The sequence below is a fragment of the Tinamus guttatus genome, unplaced genomic scaffold (genome assembly GCF_059628265.1).
Source record: "Tinamus guttatus ecotype Peru unplaced genomic scaffold, ASM5962826v1 Tinamus_guttatus_pri_ptg000866l, whole genome shotgun sequence".
Classification (NCBI taxonomy): domain Eukaryota; kingdom Metazoa; phylum Chordata; class Aves; order Tinamiformes; family Tinamidae; genus Tinamus; species Tinamus guttatus.
The window spans coordinates 392,037-411,346 of record NW_028289400.1 but is presented as its reverse complement, the minus strand read 5'-3'; the positions used below and the strand labels follow the sequence as shown (position 1 = coordinate 411,346).

The window sequence follows — 19,310 nt, the reverse complement described above, 5'->3', positions numbered from 1 at the left end:
CTTCCATATGTCAGATTAAAAGCAATTTTAGGCAAAATGTGCTAGCCAGGCTATGGTATGTTACTAAAATATCTTTCCCTGCCCTTTTTTCCCTCCTCCGCTGCTCGCCCGATTGTGCCAAGTCTTCACTGTTGGTTTTGAGTCATCAGGCCTGTTCCCATGGAAACACATTCGCAGGAAAATTGCTCCAAGATGACATTTATGTATCAATAACTAATTTTACTGCCTGGCAAGCTCTCTAATACACCATAACTGGAAGCCATAGGAGTGGTGAACACTCAGAGAACATTAGACCCCTAAACCTCCAAGGTCTTGATGGAGCTTCTAGGAAGAAGTAAAACTCACTATTGAAGGTAGAGTAGAAAAATGGAGAAATGGATGATATCCTGGACTGAATTTTGTGACTTAACAACAGCTCAAAATTCAGAAATGCCTTTGAAATCTTGGGCCGTGTTCCTTCCACAAATCCAGTTTCAGGAGTGAAAGGATATAAAGGCATCTGAATTTCCTTGCTCCTCCTCCTCCCAAAAAGGACAGGCGTTCAGCAGATAAGAACTGAGACGACATCAGACAAGACGTTTCATCAGAGAGCAAAAGAGCCACATTGAGAACCCGAATATTACACGAGAGGGGAAGTGGCAGTCCCTCCTGCAAAGAACAAGCAGCTTTTGGAGCAAATAACCATTTTTTGGAGGTGTCAGCAAATGCATCTGAGGTAACAGCCCCTAACATGAGGGTTGCCTTCTCCAGCTTTAGAGCTATTTGAAGTGAATGAGCTCCTAATCCACCAGTGCAGTAGGAGGTTTTAAATCTCCTTATTATTATACAAAAAGAAGTCCGTAGACCAGAATCTTTTACCCTGTGCTACTCTACTCTTCATGGTGAGCCCCTTATTTAGGCTTCATTTTTCCAGGGTGCTCCACTGTAAAGCACTAATGAAAGGGGCCTACAACTCATTTGACTGCCCCCACTGCTGCTAGTTGGATTTGGCTAGAAATAAAAGCAACACTTGGAAAAAAACAGTAGATGGTCTCCATGGTTTATGGCAGAACTGCTCCCTACATTGATTTTAGTACATCACAATGTGTATATTTTCCTTTCTGTGCCCAGCCTAATGTTCTTCTTCAGAAAGAAGTTACATCTTAATGCCATGAGCCAGTAGCCCTTGTTTAAGGGGCAATGGAAAACAAATCTAATCACACGGAAAAGACTGCAATGCATCCCTAGGCATTACAGCCAAATCCAAGAAGGGCAGATAAAAACAAGAGATAAGGGAGTCAGGGATCCCTCTGAAAGATTAGAGCAACCCAGAGGAAAAAGAAGAGTCCCTTGGCCACTGGGTGTCAGCCTTGAATTGTGTTTCACCAGAAATACAGCTTAAACATGAAGGGGCACCACTCGTATGCAGAACAGTCCCCTATCCTCAGGGGGAAACAAAACCACAGCTCTGCTGATGTTAAAAGAGCTATAAACCGCACACACGGCCAGCGAATTTAAGGACACATTACACTGAATGTAAGGGAGTTAATTTCTATACAGTGCTGATGTATTTGTGATAGTAATAATTAATGCTGGCATTTCATCGGATAGGATATATGAATGCAAAGCAGCTGCATCTTTACGAAGTACCCTGAGAACTGAGGCCGGGGCTTGTGAGATCTCAACAAAACCCATTCCTACCCCACAGGTCAGACGTTTGTGAGCCAAAGAAACCCCCAAACCTCCCCAGCAGCCAAGAGACCCCCAGGATGAGCAGGGACCCACGAAACCCACACGCTGCTGGCACCGCTCAGCAGCTCCCCGTGACCATGGCCTGTCCCTGCTGGGAGCTTTTCCCTCCTTCAGATAAGTGCAGGATAGTAAGTGATAAAGCAAGAAAATCTGCAATTTAGGGCCTTCCCATCACTAATATGCAAATTCTATCCATGCACCAGGATATTAGTTGAAGTTAATTAACTCTTTAACTACTGCCTGCAATTACATTTCTTTCCTTATCTCTTTCACACTGAACAAAATCCACGCGCTCTCCAAGATTTTTAAACCCTTCCATGCAGAGCTACAGCCCTCATAATATTTTTCTTTCTAGTATTTTTAGCAAGCGAGGGACAGAGACAGGAATTCCCACACCCCTTCCTGTCTAATACAGGCTGCCCATGAAGGAGCTGCTTTTCTTGGAGCATTGTGTTCATTCTGCCGCTATTACCAGTCCATAAACAGATAGAAATATTCTTTAGACACATGTATAGGCCCAGGAAAAGTCAAAGCTGCAGCACAAAGGACAGTATTTCATTTTCTCTGCAGCTCCCTCCATCTCAGAATGCTCTAAGCTTCCTCCGATGTCTCATTCATTGGCTTTTTCCCAAGATTTCCTGGGCCTTCTGTCAGCCTGAATCTAGAGCTACACAGAGAATCTGAGCTCTTCCATTTCTTCCTCCCTCTTCCCCTTTGCTAGTTTCTGGCCAAAGTCTTTTTTCCCTTAAGTACAGTATTTTTTTTTTATAAAATTCTCCATACGTGTTCATCTGAGAGGCAACCAGCAGAAAAGACTCTTGGTCTGCCTTGTCTTTCCTGAGCGCAATAACGTGGCCTTAGCTGTACCACAGATCAGAATCCAGCCCAAGAACGTTTTTAAAGTTGCTTAAAACCAGTCTCCCACTCCAAAGTAGATCCTCTCCTGTACAGCACCAAGCCTTGCTATTATTCCTCTTTCAGACATAGCAAAGAAGTGAAACACTCCCAACTTCATGAATTCAGGTATGGAAGATGAAAACATCCATCTACTCAGCCCTGGTGAGACCACATCTGGAGTATTGTGTCCAGGTCTGGAGTATTGTGTCCAGTTCTGGAGCATTGTGTCCAGTTCTGGGCCCCACAGGACAAGAGGGATGTGGAGCTGCTGGAGAGAGGCCAGCGCAGGGCTACGAGGATGATCAGGGGCCTGGAACATCTGCCCTATGAGGAGAGGCTGAGGGAGCTGGGCCTGTTCAGCTGGAGAAGAGAAGGCTGAGAGGGGACCTGAGCAGTGTCTAGAGGTACCTCAAGGGAGGCAGTAAGGAGGATGGGGCTGGTCTCTTCTCACTGGTGGCCACCGACAGAACTAGAGGTAATGGCCACAAACTGAAGCACCAAAAGTTCCACAGGAACTTAAGGAAAAAATTTTTAACAGTGAGGGTGCCAGAGCCCTGGAACAGGCTGCCCAGAGAGGTTGTGGAGTCTCCTTCTCTGGAGATCTTCAAACCCGCTTCAAACCCGTGGCACCTGTGCCACGTGCTCTAGGTGACCCTGCGTGTGCAGGGGTTGGACTGGATGATCCCTAGAGGTCCCTTCCAACCTTGAGCATTCCATGATTCTATGATCTACAAAACACCTGGTTCTGACCCTTCAGATGCTGCAATCAGTGTTTGTCAGCAGAACCTGGGATTTTCCTGTGTTTGCAGAGGATTTACCCCCAGGGCCATGGGGCTGATGCACCTGATGAGCATAACGAGGTGTGGGGGAGAATTCCCTGAGTTTTAATCACTGATGCAGCAAGGTGCCTGGCTCCCTTGTATTCCAGGTGTTTCCACTTCTCCCTGAAGTTTTCTCTCCTGTTGTTTGCCATTTTCCCATGGGAGCTTCTCTGATTACCTCCACAGGTTGTCAACTTTTATAAGAGTCCCTTTAAAAGACAAATTAACTTTTCAAGAAGCAAAGAATGACTTGCAAGGCTGACTCCAGCACAATGCTGCCTCTCCGTCCAAAACCTGCCCAGGTCCCTTGGTGCTCACAGTGCCAGCATCCAAATGCTCAGCTAATGAGCAATTAGCACTTGGCCTGAGAGCATCTGGGAAGGAAGAGAAGAAAATTTGGTTCTTTAGACCTCAGACTTAGCTGCTGTTTGTGGAGAGAACTAAAAAGGCTAAAATGAAGTTTCCAGGTGAGTTCTTGGGGAAGAAGGAGGGTTGAGGCTTTAAGGATTGATGGGGGGGAGGACTGTCTGTCAGTATTGGCAATGTTTGGTAAAAACAGTTGAATATTCCCTTGGGATGAGGAGAATGTGTGTGAGTAAAGCCTGGAGTAGCTTGTTTTTAGGGGGATGTAGCCTTGCTTCAGTAAATGCTCTCAAGATGCTCCAGGATTATTCCGGTCTCTGCATGAAGATCAGGTAATGGCCAATATGGAAAATAAAGCCCTATGTGCGATGCTGCTGCTCCTGAAGCGCTGGCTGCTTAGCAAAAGCTGCTGAAATAGGTAAATTGGGTGTCCACAGCACAAAAGTGGCCTCAGGACACTGGGGTCAGCCTGGATTTTCACCGCAAGGTGGCAATCTGCGAGCTTGGTTTTTCCCCAGGACAAAACAAAAAACCCCATCCTTAATAATAACGCTAATAATCAAGGGAAAAATCCAAGCCCTCCCCATATTCTCTTAAGCCTGGGACAAAGCAGGAGCTGTTGGGAGGCTGTTCCTTCTCCTACAGAGCAACGGTGGTGCCTTTCGGAGCTATAAGTGAGACGGGGCAAGCCCCTTTAAAAAAAAAAAAAAAAGTGGAATACAGTATTGTGCATCTTGAAATCTGAAACCAAGAAACAGGAGCACAAGGGAAACACAGGGAAAGTGCTGCAATTTCCAAGGACAACTGTTGCAAGTGGAGTTTTAAGGAGTAAAACATATGCATGCATATCTAAACATCACTGAATGGCTTTGGTGAAGAAGTCTGTGCAATAAAGGAGCCTTGGAAGAAGGTTCTTTTTTTTCTTTTTTTTTTCTTTTTTTTCCTCCTTTCTGGATATAATGGCTATTGCAAAGGAAAGAATCTTGAGATTTGGCTTCAAATGTTTCTTCTTAGCAACGTTTTTGCTAGCCTGTGACGGACAAAGTGGAAAGAGAGAGAATGGTGGTCCTGCCTGTTACGGAGGGTTTGATTTATATTTCATTTTAGACAAGTAAGTCAGTTCTACTTTGTTCTTTTTTCAGAGAAATCTTTCCAAAGCATGAACTGGAATGGCATGAACTGACACTGAAGAGGTTTTCTTTGGATTTGGGTTTTTTAGAAGTTGCTGCATCCCCAGGGGACCTGTGAAATTCCTGATTGTTCTGTGTTGGTTTTTTATTGTTGTTGCGGTAGCTTCTTCGAGTCTAGTCAATAATCCCATTGTATTCTGTAAATCGAGTTGCGATAAATGGGATTTTTTAATGGGAATTTGATCCTGTGGCCGCTCAAAGCTGCGGTGGGGAGAGGAGCAGCAAACACCTCTATCCCAGTGCAGGAGGGAGCTGGGAAAAGCCAGGTTTGCAGAGGTGCTATTGCAGGCACTGGTTTTGTATCGTTTTTTGTATTCATATCATTTTTCTGTGAGCTCTAATGCTCTAGTGCAAGGTATAGATGGGTCTCCTCGAGTGCCTGGTCACTTTAAAAACTCTGATTTTCCTCCTTGTGATGGAAAGCAGCCAGAGGGCTTAAAGTGAATTTTCTTTTCTCTACTCTGAGTCACATCTTCTTTGTTTCTAGTTAATTAAATGCATATTTTGACTGCTTAACTGTTTACAGGGGGGGTATCTGCCTACTCATTTTATTCCTCACCATTCTGATAGTGTCATCATCTTGGCGCTGGTGGCTTTGTTTATTTAAAGGTCCTCAGACTGTACTCTGAGCAATATGCAACAGGGATGTGCTGAGTTTGAGATCTTCATGCTGAATTAATGACTAACTTATTTAGATGTGTGAGAAGTACCAGCTAAAATGCCTGTCCCAATGTCTTTAATTAAAAAATAGTTATATATATTTTTATCATCAAAAAGAGAGTACTGGAGAATGCCAAAGCGTATTCTCTCATCATGTTGTCGACATTAGCCTCAGGTTTAATGGAAAATATTTTAAAGTTGCCAAAAGTGCCTGCAAATAAAGTTTTCTAGCTCATCCTCGTGAGTGTTTTGCAGTAGCTCCCACATTCCATTAGTATAAAAGACTTTGAATTACATAACACCTTATTACAAAATACTGGGTAAAAAAGTTAAATACACTGGATATTTGAGGAAGCTTGATGCCCTAACACCTAAGGGAGGTGGATTTTTATTTTCATTTTATTTTGTTTAGTGGAAAGATCATCCTTGTCTGCCTTCTGCTGCTTTGGGTATTCCGTTGTTAGCTGGAATGTGTGCTCTTAGGCGAGGCAAGGGGCAGGGATGAGCCATGGTTTTTACTATGGAGAGCTTTAACAAATGGGAAGTTGAGGCAGAAGTGAAGAGTTCCCAGATCTGATGGATACAGTTTTGTGTCTGAGCTAACGTAATTTTAACAGCCTTCACGCCCCACCATGCTGCCCTCCTGCAAAGGGGTCAGGGGTTGTTCAGGGCATTGGGAATTCCAGTGGAAATGGGAATTCTGGGTGAAACCTCCCAACAGAGTGATGTGTACGTATTGGGGCCCAGCAGCGAGCCCTGCCTTGCAGCACTTGCAGGATTCCCACTTCCCGTATTTCTGTGGTGCAATATGGATGGGAAGTCCATTGGTGGAATTATACCCTGTGCAGGTTGGAGGAAGGTCCCAATGTTCATCATGTCATGGGCCTGCTCAGCCTTTGAGCAGGCTGCTGAGGGGGTTATTGGGCTGCTGGAGCACGTTTTTCATAGCTGCTTTCCTCAAAACTCTCTTCCTTTCACTCCTTTGGCTTCTCAGGAAGCCAAAGTTGGATAGAGCTTGGGTCTTCTTCAGCCTGTTGTTCCTGCCTTCACACGCGCTGGGGAAGAGGTCCTGCATTCCTGAGGATAAGATGCCCGGAGAGGCCTTCAGGCCAACGAGGAAACGATAATAACGGATTCAGGGCTTATCTTGCTGCTTTTAACTGAAATAGCTCTAAAAATAATTAAAGCCTTGGTGATAGAGGACACAAAGGCAGGAGGGATTTTCAGCCTGAAACCTGAGATGGTAATTCCAATGGTGGAAGAAAGCCATTAAAATATTAAGCAACTTACTTTGAGGGATCACAGAAGTAATGCCAAAATAATAAACACAGCTCTGGAAGCCACCAGCGCTGGAGTCTTTTTCTGACCCTCCTGCCTTGGTGTCTGCTTGGATTTAGCGGCCGCTTCAGCCCGTCGGCACCTTGTGCCGCACGGTCCCTGTGTACGTGTCCTCGTCCCAGCGCTGGCTCTTCCAGCGTGGTTCTGGACACAAAAAGCCCCCTCAAAGGCAGTGGGAAAGCCCTTGAGGGAGGAATTCCCATCTTTTTCCATGTGGTGCTTCCCTGTGTCCCTGCAGACAAGCAGGGAATTGCCCCAGGGAGAGCAGGTTCCCTCGGACGCACGTTCTGAGGGCCTCAAGGAATCTCTCCTCCTCCATGGTTGTGAGAAGGGGGCTCCGTCACTCCAAAATAACCCCGTTTTTGGGGTAATAACCCTGTTTTGAAAAAGAGGTACAGACACCCAGACAGCTGCAGTTTGGGACGGGCCAACCCCTTTCCAGGCGGGAAGGAGGTTTTGGGGCTGTTGTCAGGGCAGTCTCCTGACCCAGGAGGAAATCAAGGGTTTCTTGCAGGGTTTCCTGGCACTCACTGCTTGACACTCCCCTAACTTCCTTGTAGCTGCAAATGAGGAATAACGCACGGGGTGTTCTCAGCAAATCCAGGGGGAGAAATGGGAATTAGAGCCCGGAGGAGCAGCCTCTTGCTCTGTTACCAGAGCCAGCCCATGAGGCTGCAGTTGCTGCAGCTTTGGGCTCCGGCGCATCCCGTTGCAGCGGGAAGCTGCAGGCACAGCTGGAGCTCACGCTGCGGGAATTCGGAGCCAGCTGCGGATTTGCTCCCTCGGGTTCCGTTTCGACACGCAGGAGGCCAGCGCAGTTGACCACAGAAAGTGTCATTCTCTTCTTTAAGAATAAGTGACCCCCTAGGCCTTTATTTCCATTCACTGGGCTTTTCTCCAGCCAAGAGAGTTTGCAATTTAAGGAAGGGCTTGCACTGAGAATTGCCAGTTTATAGCACAGTGCTGCCTTGCCAGTAACTTTGTCTCATTCTGACAATACAGAGAGACACAAGTTTAAAGTGGCTTTTATTTTCTTAGGTTTTAGTTGCTGTCATGGCCTCTGTACCCCATTTAGGACCACGTGTTTAGTTTACTCTGGCCCAAATGAGGAGTAAATTGATTGTAGTCTTAATACAATTACTCCACATCAGTTCATTTGTAAGCAAAAGCAGAAACTGCCTTTTTCTTTGGTGGGCTAGAGTGTGTGCACTTTTATATACATACACGTGGCACACACACACACATATATATGTGTGTGTATATGGCAGCAAAGGTAAGAAGTTTACTTAAAATAGAGGTTTAACGTTCTGCTGCTCTTGAACTTTTAAGTTGTTCGTCTCCTCTATATGAATAGATGCGTGGGAAGGTTTTATGGAAAAAGAACTGTAACTTGAGCTGTTGGGAGTCTTGTTCCAGAGGGGATAAGAGGGTCTTGGTCAGAGACCAGAGCCAGGATGAGGGAAGGGGTGGGGGGCAGCGGGGTCTCAATCCAGACTCAGTGGAAAATTAAGTCACTGCGTTGCTGAAAAAACAGCTTAAGAGCAGCAGGACAGTTGCAAAAGCAAACACTTAATGTGCTCTCGGCTGGCACATCACTGAGCGGAGCTATTAGCTTTTGAGCTTAGTTCTGGCAAATGCTGTTTGCAAAAAAATGCATGGCTTCTCCAAGCCATGGAAAATGAGCGTTTTATATGACGACCTACATACCATATGTGCTCTGTGGCTGGTGCTCCTTCTCAGCTGCCTTGCTGTAATAATAATTTTTAAAGTGACGATCAGCTTTTGTTCAGAGCATTGTAGTGAGGGGAAGGAATAACCACAACTTAGTGTTCAGGCTGCTACAGCTTCCAGGGTCATGTGTGTGTGTGTATATATACAGTATATTTTATATATATATATATATATATATATATATATATATATAATTTGAATTGCCATTCTGTTGATAATTAATGCTTCTGTTAAAACTGGGATTGTTTCCCTAACAAATATTTTTAATTGTAGCCAGTGACTCGAAGTAAGTAATGACATTTTCCAACTCTAGTAAGGAAATCTTTCCAGTATTAGCATGCCAATGTTTATAGAAATGTTTGTGCCAGAAGACACATTTAGTGCTGAAAGATTTTGGATTAACCTAGTTTTTTCCCTTGTTCTTATAACATGAAGAAGAATCCCATTCCTTTAAAATTCCTGGCTAACTTCCTGAGGAGCAGAACTATAGTCCAATCTGTTTTGCCTTTAGCTGAGGGGTGCTAGAATGATCCAGAAGCACTAAGATATGGACCAAAGGTATTCTTCTGTTCATAATCACTAGCACAACAGGTATGTTAGGCTTCTCCAACTGTATTTTAGTCCCCAAATTTAGGTGAATTTTGGAAATTCATCTAAAATGCTATATAAAGATTTGCACTAACTCTGGTTATTTGTTTAAGGCAGCACTCAAGGTCTAACCTTAGTGCCATAGGATACTATGAAGTGTAGATCACATACTTGCAGGGAGCATAAATTCTTGCCTTTCAAGTTAGGTAGGAAATGTGCTTTACTGTTTTGCTATTTCATTGAAAAAGTTTATTAAAAGGACAGTAAGTGATAAAAAAAAACTTGGGAAAAATGGCCATCTGAATGATGTCTAACAACACAGAACAACAGCAATTAAACTAATCTCCTGCAATAATTGTTTCCATAGATCAGGAAGTGTCCTGCACCACTGGAATGAAATATATCATTTTGTGGAACACTTGGCCCGTAAATTCATAAGGTAAGAGCTTGGGGTAACCAAAAGAGGTGTGTGCTTGCAAGGAGGGACACGATTCCTGTTCCTGTCAGGAATTACACCCTGCTTTGCCCCTGGGGGCCTGATATAAACATTCTCCATCCTTTTCTCAGGGTATTTCATGAGTTGCTTTTGAGTTTTTCCCAAATGTGTTGTTCTGTTATGGGGAAAAAAGGAGTAAATGAGCAAATAGGCCTCCTTCTTTCCTGCTTGTATTTCATGGACTGGATTATACTTCTACAAGGAGGATTCCTTGTTTTCTATAAAGGCTGTGGAGCAGGAGGAGGGAGAAGCCTGGGACTGCAGGGAGACGTGTGAGAGCAGCCTCCAGCACTGAAAACCTTGAGATTGGGGGAAAAATTTGCTAGGCCAGTGGGCGGAATGTGTTATGGCAAACAGAGTTACCCTTCCTTCAGCTCCTTGGTGACACGGGGATGCTCCTGAGCCTTCCTTGCCTCGTCAGCCTCAGGATCATGATGCAAATGGGATTTCTGTTCCCTACGAGGACTTGGCTTGGGGCAAGTCTTGGGCCTAGCACTACTTGCTCTTTGGTCTCCTTTCAACCTTTTGTGTTATAATTTTGGGAGCAAGCAGAGATGCAGTTTAAATGCTTGATATTAAGCACGTAGGGAGCTGTGTGAGCAGGGCACCAAAGTCATTTCCTCTTGTGTTTTCTCCAGTCCACAGCTGAGGATGTCCTTCATCGTCTTCTCCACGAGAGGGACAATTCTCATGAGGTTAACAGAAGACAGGTAAGAAGTTCAAGGGCACGTGGCAGCATTTTGTCTCCTCCAAGGGCTTTCTTGTCCAATGATTCCCAGTTCAGTGAACTATGGTGACGTCTTTGCCATGCTCAGCTGAATTCCTTAAATCACCTGGCCATTTTCACATGAAAGCCCTCAAGGCAAAGGCTTCTTCCTCAATTTCATTTTCTAAATGTCTGTCTGGATCTGTCTGGGGCTTCTGGGGCTCACACAACTTGGAGGTTTTCAGGTTTTCAGGCTTTCGTTGTGCTAACTGGTGTGTTTTGGACATTGTAGTTCTCTTACCCATCAGAGGTTACAACCTCTTTGCAGAAAGTGTCTTCCTTCACAAGTACATAGGGATTTTTTCAATTCTACATCATTATATCCTTTATTAATCAAGATAAAATGTCCTTGCACACCAAAGGGAGAGAGAAGCAAGCAATCCCAGAGCAATTGTTTATAGGTGGCTTTTTTGTACAGGTGGAAACCTGTACAAAAGAAAAAAGATAATAGAAGATAATAGAAGACAAATAATCATAAAAGATAATAAACAATAATAAAAGATAATAGAAGAAATACCAAAGCCAGAGGGCTAAGAACTATCCAGGGCAGGTTTGGGGAGTTAGCTGCCCAGTATCCCTTATCTTTTGAGCAGATCCTTTGCAACAGCTTAGGGCAATCTTTCTGACTTGGATCTTGAATCCTGTGTTTTTGAGGGTTCCTTTATTTGCTCCTCTCAGGCTGCTTTGGGGAGTTTGTTCCTTCCTACCCTGGGGAAGAAAAGGTAAAAGAGTAGTAGTTCTGGCTGTCCAAATATCACCAGGAAGCTTTGCTCTGAACAAACAAGTACAACTCCCCTTTCATAAAAACAAGCTAAAAAGCAGTAGGTGATACCAAAAATTCTGAGCAGAGGACAAAAAGATTTCTCAGAAGCCTGAGGGTGGTTATAGGCAAGCAGAGGATGGGTTGCAAGGGAGTATGGTCCTTGGTTGTGACAGTCTGATGTTTCCCAAGCATGTTCCTATCCTCCTCCTCTAGATCCTAACTTAATTGCAAAATAGGAGATAGTATTTTTTTTTTCTTTTTTCCTTTAAGAAGAGCTGGGCAAGGTCCTTTAATTGCTATTGCTTCCTCTGCTAACTTCATTGCCACGTGGAGCAAAAATATATGTAACACATGTGCAGACTGTAGAAGTCAGCATGTGTTTTACATATTGGATGTCTCCGAAATTGCATAGCAGAGCAACTGCTATAGAGGAATGAACAGGAAACTGGCTGCTTTCCTAAAGAGCAGTCCACACACATACCAGCCTTCAATATCATTAAAACCAGCCAGCCTGAACATCTTTGGCCATTTATTGCAACCTTTAGGTATAAAGGGAGAATTAACAATATCTAAGTTGGTGCCAGAAGAAAATCTCCCTCCTTTTCCTCCTCTGTCTCCCCCGCTGCAAACTTGCAGCACGGCAAGGATCCATGGCCTTTTCAAGGCTTTAAATTACAAGACTTTTCCATGTGGAAATGCATTTCATATTTATCTGGAATTTGAATGGTTTGATGGAGGCAATGGCTGTCCCTGGGCTGCAGAATAGAGCTCAAAAGCCAGCCTGGTTTGGGATATCACAGGTGCAGGAGGAATTCCTCAATGTCTGATGCTGCAGCCCCTGGCATAAACCATTTTGTTTCTCTGTAGATTAATGCTCTGCGCCATGAACTGGGTGGTGTTAACTCAGCATTGCAGCCAGCAGTGCAAGAGTGGGACTGCATGTGTAATAATCCATCTGCAGTATTGTGTCCAGTTCTCCAGTATTGTGTCCAGTTCTCCAGTATTGTGTCCAGTTCTCCAGTATTGTGTCCAGTTCTGGGCTCCACAGGACAAGAGGGATGTGGAGCTGCTGGAGAGAGGCCAGCGCAGGGCTACGAGGATGATCAGGGGCCTGGAACATCTGCCCTATGAGGAGAGGCTGAGGGAGCTGGGCCTGTTCAGCTGGAGAAGAGAAGGCTGAGAGGGGACCTGAGCAGTGTCTAGAAGTACCTCAAGGGAGGGAGTGAGGAGAATGATGCTGGTCTCTTCTCACTGGTGGCCACCGACACAACTAGAGGAAATGGCCCCGAACGGAAACACCAAAAGTTCCACAGGAACTTAAGGAAAAATCCCTTCCCAGTGAGGGTGCCAGAGCCCTGGAACAGGCTGCCCAGAGAGGTTGTGGAGTCTCCTTCTCTGGAGATCTTCAAACCCGCTTGGACGCAGCCCTGTGCCACGTGCTCTAGGTGACCCTGCGTGTGCAGGGGTTGGACTGGATGATCTCTAGAGGTCCCTTCCAACCTTAACGCTTCTATGAATCCCTGGAAAGGGTGTTTTAAGTAATGAAGACCTTCAGGGGCTCCAAGTCAGGCTGGCTCTGGAAGTTTTGCCTTGGAGATATGGATATTTTGAGAGGAGCAGCTCAGGTGCGATGAGGTCTTGCCTTCTGGGTTTCAGCTTCCTCCTGTTTCAGTGTTGTTTCTAAATGCCCATCAGCACCTCTGCATGTGCCACTGGGCTCATGCTGTTAAAGTAAGTGTCTGGCAGCTGTAAATATACCCCAATCAACTTGAATTTGGGGCCCCAAAAGGGCCCCAAATGGACTTGAATTTCTTACTGTTTAGTTACAGGTAAAACTACTATTTGAGCCCATCAGGGGCCAGAAGTAAAAAGATCACCTCCCACTCATCTTTTTGGTATCATCCTCTCAAGGATGACAGTTCCAGCTAGTCCAACAAGCTCCAGTTTGTTTAGAACTGAATGGAGATGAAGCTATAATTGAGAATTCACATTTAAGGGCAATGACAGTGGCTTTCTCCAGTGCTTTAACTGGATTCCAGTGCTTCAACTGATTCCAGTGTAGGATTGCTGGGACAAAATTGACTTCTGGCATTCAGACCTGCAATATCCGGGTGGTCCCCATGCGGGGACCCTGTTCACTTCCTATGAACACAACAGCATTTGCTCAGACTTAACCACCCCCGTTGCAGGGGTTTTATCTTTATTTCTGGCCTGTATTTGGCTTCCAGAGTTTGGTGCCTGCAACTCAAAGGAGCAACATGGGGGTCTGGGCCCCTTAGCCCACAACTGATCTGTCAATGTGCCTGCATTTCCAAAAGATCAAACCTGATACTCTGAATTGGAATGAGCTAATGGGAAAGGCTTTAATCTCCAAATCAGTTTGGACAAGAACTGAATGTGTGGGTATGATAAAGAGCAGCAAATCTGCCTTATCTTCCTCTTCCTAAATGTTTTTATTCAAACATTCCCTTAGCATATATGAACTTTAGGTTAACTTTTTTTTTTTGCATCAGCTCCTGGTAAATTTAGTCTTGGATATAACAGTTTCTATTCATATTTCAGGGAACAGATACGCCAAGGGCTGGAGGAGCTGCAAAAAGTCCTTCCAGGAGGTGACACGTACATGCATGAAGGATTTGAAAGGGTAACTGGCTCAATCTTGCAGTGCCTTGAAGCCATTTCTGGGTGCTTCTCATGCAGTGTTTATTCAAGTTGTTTCATAGTTCTTTGGTGGGTACAGGGGGTATCTGCCTTGAGCACAACACCGAGAGTCACTGTCATGGGGGGAACATGCACGTCCAGTGTTGGAGCTAGTGGATCCTGCCACTTGCCCATCTTTTTTGCCTTCAGCTTTGCAAAGAGCTATCCCTTCAGTTTAGGACAGGTTGGATGGACGTGGCATTGCAGTGCCCTGGGAAACCATGCCCTTGGAGCATGGAAAGCCCTTTGGAAAGGGCTTGGAAGCATGGAAAGCTCTTCTGCTGGCTGGAGGCTGCTCCCCAGGCCCCTTGGCCCTTCTCCTGCACTTGTGTTGCAGCATTGACGAACTCTCTGCCTCGTGAAAACAAATCACTGTCGAGCACGGGGAGAAAATATTTCAGCTGGAAGTAGACCTGGAAGGGATGCTAAAGCCAAACTCCAGAACTTGGTTATTTCCTGGACTTCTCGGGAAAAGTCTGGATGTCAAGTTTAAATTCAGACCACAGAATCTGCTCTTGGTGTTTCCAAAGTGCAGGGGCCGCCCCAGCCCCTCACTTAGTTTTGCACTGGTGTGTGCTGAAGCACGTGCCCTTCTGCAGAGTGCCCTTGTGTGCGTGGAAAGCAGAAGACAGCAGCAGAAGTCCAGCTCTGCAATGGCCTTACTGGAATTACAGCACTTCATCTGGAAGTGCTGGGAAACACCAAAAGTTCCACAGGAACTTAAGGAAAAATTCCTTCCCAGTGAGGGTGCCAGAGCCCTGGAACAGGCTGCCCAGAGAGGTTGTGGAGTCTCCTTCTCTGGAGATCTTCAAACCCGCTTGGACGCAGCCCTGTGCCACGTGCTCTAGGTGACCCTGCGTGTGCAGGGGTTGGACTAGATGATCCCTAGAGGTCCCTTCCAACCTTGAGCATTCTGTGATTCTATGATTCTATGGCCTTGAGAGCCTTCTCAAGAAGGGTGCATGTGATTACCAGTAGATTGGTAGGAAACTACCTAATTTCTGGCCTTACTCGGAGTGGGGAATGACTGAGCAATCAACATGATGTTGCTTTTACCACGAGTGATTACAGAGGGGAGGAGTTCTGAATTTTAAGGGACACTTTGCATTTGAATAAGATGCAGGCTGCAAGCATGACCTTCTCATTGCCGTTTTGTTTTCTGGTGCGTGTGTAGATGCCCATGAAGTATTATTCTATCATTGCTAATAATCTTCTGATTTAATTTCAGGCAAGTGAACAGATTTACTATGAAAATGTTCACGGTGAGAGACTCTCTTGATCAATTGAATGTTTTTTCCTTCCTGCTTGACTTATATCCCTAATTTCTGCCTGTTACTTAGCTAAGCTGCAGGAAGGGGTGGGGAGATTCCTGTTCTTATAGAAATTCAACAGTGTTTAGGGTAATTTGCCCCAAAAAGGCGGGGGGGGGGGGGAACAGGTGGAATATTAAAGGTCAAGGTGGAATGACTGTGAGACACCAGGATGATTCAAGGTGCTTCAAGATGTCTAATGTTATCAAAAACTGTCTAATGGTATCAAAAATCTGTGGTACCCAACTTGTTCTCCTTGCTTAAGGACTCAGGTGACCATCTCTTCATTTTGAAAGGGGAGAGTGTCCAGATGCTGTTCCATGCTGGTTTTCCCAATAAGCCATTGGTGCTACCAGTAGGAAGCGCAGACAACTGCCAAAATGTCTGTTCCTTCCTATCCTTGTAATTCATGCAAAATATTTTTTTTGCAATAGAAAACCCAAATCAAAACCAAAAGGTTACTTCCTGGAAACTGAAAGATAAGAGGGATGTCTGAGCACAGAAACAGCCCAAATGATTCTTCTGGGCCACTCATGAATAAGAGCAAGTACATGAGCAAGTCTGCATAGATCTGACCCATGAAAGGTGACAGCAACAGAAAGGGATGTGTAGCTAGAACGGAGCCTGTGGGCACTAGTAATGCTTCCATGGGCTTATACTGCATGTGAATGGGTTGTCACCATATGCAAGACGTGGTGGCCCGCTGGGTCCTTGAGCCTGAGCGCTGGCACCGCGTATCTGTCCTTGCTCTAACGAGAGGAGGATGCAAAGCACCTGCAGGAGGAGGTCAGGCTCCTGCAAGAGTCAAGGGAGGGAGAAAGGCACTTTCAGTGTGTGAGCAGTACCCACCTGGCTGCATTAGCTGCTTTAGTTTGGCACCTGCAACATAAATAACCATCTGTGCTGCCTGTACAGCAATTTCATTTTTTAAAAAAATGTGCAATGACATTTTTAATTGGAGATTTTTAAATGGCTCTAGGAAAATTGGGTACCCAGATCTGTTTCCTGCAGCAGCTGAGTGATGGCCCTGCATTTAGGACTGCTGGGCAGGGTCTGTCTCGCTTCAGTCTCCTGTTCCTTGATGTCAGGAACTCAGCAGAGGATTCAAGTTCATGTCTGTGTCAGAAAGCAGAAAGACCCAGACTAGATAATCTCAGCAGTTTTGCTTTTCTTCTGATTCTTTTTTTTTTTTTTTCAAGAGCAGATCATTAAAGACACAGCTGCTTATAAAGACAGGAAAATCCCCTTGATGATTTAAGTCAAAGATTGATAACTTGCAAGGTTTTTAGGCACAAGTCTTGACAAACTTGAGCCTTCGCTTTTCTTAGCAATGTTCATGCAAGATGCGACTTCAGATTTGCAGTTAATCTATTTTCAGGAGCGCAAACAAATCCTGGGGCCATAAGCAATGCAGCAGAGAATGCAGTGGTCAGCTACACTGCCAAATGTGTTATGTAGAAGTGATGAAGAGCTGATATTTTTAGATCATTTTGCTACCAATTTTATTTAAATTCCAAATTAGGTTTTGGTCACAAGCTGAAGATCTCTTTATATTTCTTGAGTTGATACTATATCAAGACATAATAAAGCCAGGAAATAACTAGGAAAGCTTTGCAGAGTTTCTCGATGGCTACAGCCATCTGCTGGGCTGAAATACTGAGGAGAGGAGAGAGGAGAAAAAAAAAAAAAAAAAAAAAAGGTTAAACTTGGTTTGGAGTGGGGAAAAAAAAAAGTGACATCTGGAAGGAACATGGGAGAAAAGTGGTTTAGGTGGGTGCATAAGTGGAAAATAAAATGCAGAGATTAACATGTTCCCAAAAAGAGTTGGCTGAAGAGCGAGGGCATCCCACATGGTCTTCATCATTCTGGTACTGTAAACCTGCTAACTAGTCTTTCATGGGTGTATTTGATGCTAACTTAGTCCCCTGATGTTCCTGAGCAGTGTTTATTAAAGTAGCTTTTTCTTTAGGTTATAGAACTGCAAGTGTCATCATTGCGCTGACGGATGGAGAGCTGCACGAGGACCTCTTCTTCTACTCGGAGAGAGAGGTAAGGAGGTCCCTTCCCTGTCACTAGCCTGGGAGACAGTAAAATAGCTGATTTTGCTGCTTCTGAAGCAAAAGATAGGAAAAACCTTTCTCCTTGATGACAAATCTTGTTTTTTCAGGCTGTTTAGACATGCATCTTAGAGCGTATGGGAGAAAAATGGGAGAAGAAAAAGCAGGAGTTTGCCACGGAAGTGTCAGTGCTCTCTGGAATGTCTTGGGAAATCTTTCGATCTTCTCACTCTGTATTCTGACTATATTACAAAGAATTAGACCAAAGAGAATGAATATTTTTTATATCACTTTCTGAAAAGTCTTTCAGATTATCTACTTTGCAATTAGCACAAGTGCTTTCATTCCTCTTCCTGCTTCTGAATGGGAAGATCTAAGTCCTCCAAAGTGTTTGTGGAGCCAAATACTGCTCTTTTCCTCTGTGGGCATCACTCAGATGAGTTTAATCCTGTTCCAAAGCTGTTTTGCTGCCCTGTAGCTAATAGAAACTTGCTTTTCCACTTCCATCCATGCTTATTTGCATCTCGAGGGCGTTTATCCTCCAGCAACTTAGATGACAGGGCTGGAGCTGCCACAGAAATGAGGAATTGGCTGCACCTGGAGTCCTGTTACTGCAGAAAACGGGGCACTGAGGTGGCCACATGAGTTTTGGAGCCCCCCATTTTAGATGCACAAAAACAGGAGCTTAGATCTGCTTTGTGTATCCTGAAAAACCCACAGTTCCCTAACTGGGCCTGGAGGGAGAGCTAAGGTGAATGTCTGATGCTAAATACTTAAGTAATTCTTTTTAGAAAAAATAATTCAGAATAGAAGCTGATACATTTGCTAAAATACACCTGCCTTTTGGGCTGTGTACCTAAATAGACACCTCACCAAGGAAGACTGCTCAAGGTTTTAGACATTTTTAGACATTTTTGTCTGGATGAGGAAAAGTGACTCTGTATGTGAAATGAAAGTCAAGATGAGGCCAATATTTTGGCACTTAGCTTCATCTTTTTCTGAAGTTTATTTGCTTTAAAAGCAAAGATTCAGACATGTATTTTCATTGGTTTGGAGAGGAGCACTGAGCTTGGTTTTTAGTGAGTTGCTTCAGTTCTCTGGATTCAAGCTTCTCTCCATAAATTCTTTATTTCAGGCCAACCGGTCGCGGGACCTGGGAGCTACCGTGTACTGCGTTGGTGTGAAAGACTTCAACGAGACACAGGTGAGGGGCATCACTGCTTGGGAAGGGTTTTCAGATATAAAAGCTTGATTGTTTTTCCACAAAACTGAGATATTTCCACAATATATTCCACCATCAATCAACTTCATTAAAGACATTAATATTCTGGTACGTTTTCTGATTGATGCAGTAGATTAAGATTTCTAAATTGATCCTAGGAGAAGTAAGACTGGAGATTCCCTAATTCCTTCCCTCCCCATAGCCTGCCTGGCACAAAGAGCCTCATTTATGGAACCAGCTGCATCTTCCTTGAGCAGTGAGCACTTCTAATACCCCAGTTGGGATGAGGTGGGAAGCAGGGATAGCCTGGGACCCCCCTTGATGGACAAAGCCTCCAAGGAAGGGCCAGAAGGGCGATGTCCCCCTCCGTGGGGGACAATGACTATAACAAATGTGGGCCCTGCGGCGCTGAGACTTGGTTCTGCTCCAGCAAGTGCATGGAGAGCTCGTTACTGCTGACAGGGCCCCACAGTTTGGCCTTAACTCTTGTTGTGCTGTTAACAAATAGGCCTGCGTGGAGCTCTTTGCAGGTGATAACCCATTTCTCCTTCTCTTCCCTGTTCCTGGCCCTATTCCTGTCACGTAGACGTTAAAATTACCCTCTACTCCCTTGCCCCATTCAGACAATGTTTCTGGGTAGCTCCTTGCCCTCTCTTTGGGTCTGAACCTGCTGAACT

General features: G+C 44.8%; 1 protein-coding gene across 1 annotated transcript in view; it reads left to right on the top strand.

Moving 5' to 3' along the window:
• Positions 1 to 4,514: 4,514 nt before the first annotated feature.
• The window catches only part of ANTXR1 (ANTXR cell adhesion molecule 1), a 67,955-nt gene continuing 53,159 nt past the window's right edge, over positions 4,515 to 19,310 (top strand). Inside the window, exons 1-7 of the mRNA XM_088537817.1 lie at positions 4,515 to 4,923; positions 9,687 to 9,758; positions 10,454 to 10,525; positions 13,907 to 13,988; positions 15,273 to 15,306; positions 17,324 to 17,403; positions 18,547 to 18,615. Coding sequence (XP_088393943.1) covers positions 4,772 to 4,923; positions 9,687 to 9,758; positions 10,454 to 10,525; positions 13,907 to 13,988; positions 15,273 to 15,306; positions 17,324 to 17,403; positions 18,547 to 18,615 — 561 coding nt within the window. The 5' untranslated portion in view covers positions 4,515 to 4,771. The remainder of the gene's footprint in view (positions 4,924 to 9,686; positions 9,759 to 10,453; positions 10,526 to 13,906; positions 13,989 to 15,272; positions 15,307 to 17,323; positions 17,404 to 18,546; positions 18,616 to 19,310) is intronic.